The following is a 4236-nucleotide window of genomic DNA, read 5'->3' on the forward strand; positions in this document are numbered from 1 at the left end:
ATCCGTGACAAATAAGTCATTCTCTGTGCAAAATTAGGACAGAAAATTATTAGGGTGGTAAGTGCTCAAAAGATTGGTAGTGTGAGTAGATAGTATATTTGTTTCAGATTAGTAATCATATTAGTAATAAGTTTATTATATAAGAATGTAGTTGATGATTTCATTTAATATGTGATTTATAGGAGGTTTGAGTTTAATTTGTTCATTTTTTATATATATTTTTCTTTATAATTATCTTAGTTTATGAGCCGGCTCAAAGAAAACATTCATATTCTAATTTGTTATTTTTTTTACATATATATATTTTTTTTCATAATTACCTTCGTTTATAAACTGACTCAAAGAAATCATTTCATATTCTCTAACTCCCATAATAATGAAAATGGAGTTTTGAGCTTATCCTCTCCGTGAATCTATGGTGGTGTGTAGCTTGGCCTCTCCTGGCTGTAACAAGAATATAATCTATGGTTGTGTGTAGCTTGGCCTCTCCTTGCTGTAACAAGAATATATTTGTCGTCCATATGAGCGACCTTATGAATATAATAACGTCTCGTTATTATTACATCATCGACTTCACTATTCTAGCCAAGTCTACACCTTTGGCTTTGGCCTCCTCTTGTTCCGACATTAATTCAGGACGTATATACAAGAACAAGCAACGACTCAAATAGTGTCAATGAAACATGCGATTTATATGGCTCGAATCTTGGCATGCTCTATTGAAGTCAAAGGTTTTCTTCGATTCGAACGTGAAAGTGTTTAATACGCTCAATACTTTCCTCTCCTCGTTCGCCGCCTCCTACAACCGAAGCTCCAGGCATACATAAATTTATCAAGAAGAAAATTTATCAAATTTTAATTGAAAATAGAATTACAGAAAGAAAACTTGTATACTTATCTTATTGGAAATCAATAGTCACTTTTCAAACATGGAAGATATGATAAACACTTGTATACTTATCTTATTGGAAATCAACAGTCACTCTTCAAACATGGAATATGATAAACCGTGTATTCAAGATAATGATAAGAGTTTGGATCTTATTGGAAATCAAGAGTCACTCTTCAAACATGGAATATGATAAACCGTGTATTCAAGATAATATAAGAGTTTGGAAATTTACTTAAGTTTCAGACTTACAGAAATTTATCAAATTTTAATTGAAAATATAATTACAGAAAGAAAACTTGTATACTTATTTTATTGGAAATCAATAATCACACTTTAAACATCGAAGAGATATGATAAATGGTTTATTGAAGATAATGATAAAAATTTGGAAATTTACTTAAGCTCCAGACATACAGAAATTTATCAATTTTTGTTAATCAAATTTTAATTGAAAATAAAATTACAGGAAAAAAACTTGTATACTTATTTTATTGGAAATCAATAATCACTCTTCAAATATGGAAGATAATGATAAAAATTTGGAAATTTACTTAATCAAGAATTTTGGTGTAACTAAAAACTTTAATATGATAGTACCATAGCATTGACTCATATTAGATTCTTCTCATTATATATTTAAAAGGACGTTTAAATGTATTTGAAGAGGATGTTGAAATGATTGTCCACTCACCTCATTGCAGATCAATTACTTAAACTAATTAATCTTTCCAAGACTACGCTGCAGCCACAAAAAAACCTCTCTCCCCCACAAAAAATTGCTTTCAAACATTGACATCCATTATGATTCAATAACTATTCACGACTTAATAAAATGAAATGTAAAACTGATCAATTCAAATTACAACATTTCCTAGTAATCATCATCAGTCAAAGAAGATCTTCATTTTCTCACTACCAGATACTTGATGTAAACCATGCATTTTTACCAAAAAGAAACGTGACGTTGCAACAAGAGCGACAGACATTACAGTGATAAAGAAAAACGAAATCGAACATAGTACACAAATAATCACACAGATGATATTATTACTTCAAAATTACATTGAGATTCAATAGTGTTGTCAGATCCAACTTATTCTAAACTTGGATATGGATTTTGAGAAACCTAAATTCAAAATTACATTGAGATTCAATAATGTTGTCAGATCCAACTTATTCTAAACTTGGATATGGATTTTGAGAAACCTAAACTCAGCACACTGTGAGCATTATCTCCAACATCAACATCACCATCACCAGAATCCATAATTTCCAAACCAAACATAGGTAGTAAAATAACGTGAAAAACATTGAAAAGCTTGTTATACAGAACTCAGCTTTTCCACACACTTCAGCCGTTGCTATAGCCAACAGCATACAAATCACTAAAAATAATTATAAACCTCGGGTTCAGACACGAGTCACATTATTGAAAGAAATCATTTAGGGAAAAGGAAAAAGGAGAGGCTACTTATATAATGCCAGTATGGCGACGATGGTCTGCACAATGGAGAGCGAGTATGGCGACGATGGTCTGCACAATGGAGAGCAACAGTAGAGCAATTCCTCCCAACAGACCTAGAGTTTTCCAGGGAGAAGAGAAATACTCCGTCACAAGCTCAGCCAATTGGACCCTAAATTTATTGTTGTAATTGTTATGAACTTTTTCTGTCAGCCCATCGAAGGCACCTTCTAGATTGACATTGACTCCCTTGCATAGACCGTTGAAGAGCTTGGCAACTTCTGCGTCGCTCCCGAGGTGGTTTGTAATGATTTTCCTTTTTCTGAGCAAAGCCACGTCTTCTTCGGAGTCGATTAACTGGTCCATTAAACACACGTAACACGCAACATAATTGAATTCAGATGGTTTGCACATCTCAAAAGCAATTAGGTTACGGAATAGGATCTCTGTGGAGTCTTTGACAGTGATGCGAGGAAGGTAAATTGTGTTCCTCGACTCGTCAAATTTAATATTTGCGATGCCTCCCTCGCATCGCTCTAATTTGATACCAGCGTTTCTTAATTCTATTGCGCGATGGATATGATCGTGTGTGCCGACATTTTTATCCGGATTGCAGATTCTGGGCAGCAGCGAGTTCAAACAATTGATTTTTGCGCTCTCTTCGTCATGGCCGGAGATGCTAATATAGTCGTAGTTCCGGGCTTGCTCGCCATTCTGAGAATGTGCGATGTCACCACTTTCATTGTCTTGGTCTTGGAGCCCTCCGGCGTCCTTTCCCGCATGCTCGCCATTATCGGAATGTGGAGAAATAATGAAAATGCGCAACCAACCAAGAAGATGATGAACTTGATGATGATGTGGTTGAGGCCAGGACCTTTGCAGTTTACCCTTTTTACTTTGGAAAGGGTAGAACACGGGCAAGAACGATTCACGCATCATTTCGCGAAGCTCGTTCTCTGCATCACTATCCGTGGAGCTGCACTGCAATTTTAGTAGCTTTAGGAGAACGATGAACGGGATTTGATTCTCGAGCTTCAACATGTCGTTCAGTATATCCATTCCAGTATTAAGAATCCTCTCTTTCTCAAAAAGAGGTTCATAGCAGTTACCATCTTCTGGTAATCTGATGCCATTCAGAGTCTTCAATATTTCTAGAATAAAACAGCCGTCCAAAGTTAGCATCAGACCGAGGCTCTCTCCATTGCAATTGATTTTTTCTTCATAGTTGTCCCTGATTTTTTTCTGCACATTCATGATCTCCTCTGTTGCTGCACGAGAGAAGAAACCCATATTATTTGGATCATTGCGAAGGCGGTTAATATCATTGAACCTGATAGTCATCCTTTTCAGCGCTCTTTCTTTGTGACTGTGCATTGAACGAAGCTTTTCAGTTTCGTGATAATATGGACCCAACGACACTCTTGTGGGAACATATGCTTCCCTTTTTACCCTGTCCGACATGAGGATGTCAGGAACCCTATATATGGATACAACGGATGACGATCGGAAGGGATTAAAGTCCCAACTCTCTTCAACTGTAACGCTACACTCTCCTTGGGCTTCTTTCCCGTTAACTGATAATTTCGGTTGCTTCTGCGTCTGTCCATTGGCACTCTTGAAGTGGGAGTCGGATGCTGCCATTTTATCAGGACAGAAGAAGAGGATGATAACGTCTAACGCTTCAACATATGGTTACCACTACAGAAGTGACCCTCTTTATCGTAGCGTCTCTCCTGATCAACTACTCTATCAGCTGGCCACCACTGACACATTACATGCCTCTCTCCTAATCAACTACTCTATCAGCTAACTACCACTGACACATTACATGAATTAATTACTAGGCTACTTAGTTGGGAAACCATGTTTCGAGTGTCAGTGT

General features: G+C 36.4%; 1 protein-coding gene across 1 annotated transcript; it reads right to left on the reverse strand.

Annotated features, from left to right (window-relative positions):
- Nucleotides 1–2363: 2363 nt before the first annotated feature.
- On the reverse strand, nucleotides 2364–3995 carry LOC149233504 (UPF0481 protein At3g47200-like). The gene has a single exon (XM_089382216.1). The coding sequence runs from the start codon at nucleotides 3993–3995 to the stop codon at nucleotides 2364–2366; it is 1632 nt and encodes a 543-aa protein (XP_089238342.1).
- Between the last annotated feature and the right edge of the window lie 241 nt (nucleotides 3996–4236).

Source organism: Pinus tabuliformis, chromosome J (genome assembly GCF_031772625.1).
Source record: "Pinus tabuliformis cultivar Carrire ecotype Pingquan chromosome J, CPIR1, whole genome shotgun sequence".
NCBI classification, from domain to species: Eukaryota; Viridiplantae; Streptophyta; class Pinopsida; order Pinales; family Pinaceae; genus Pinus; species Pinus tabuliformis.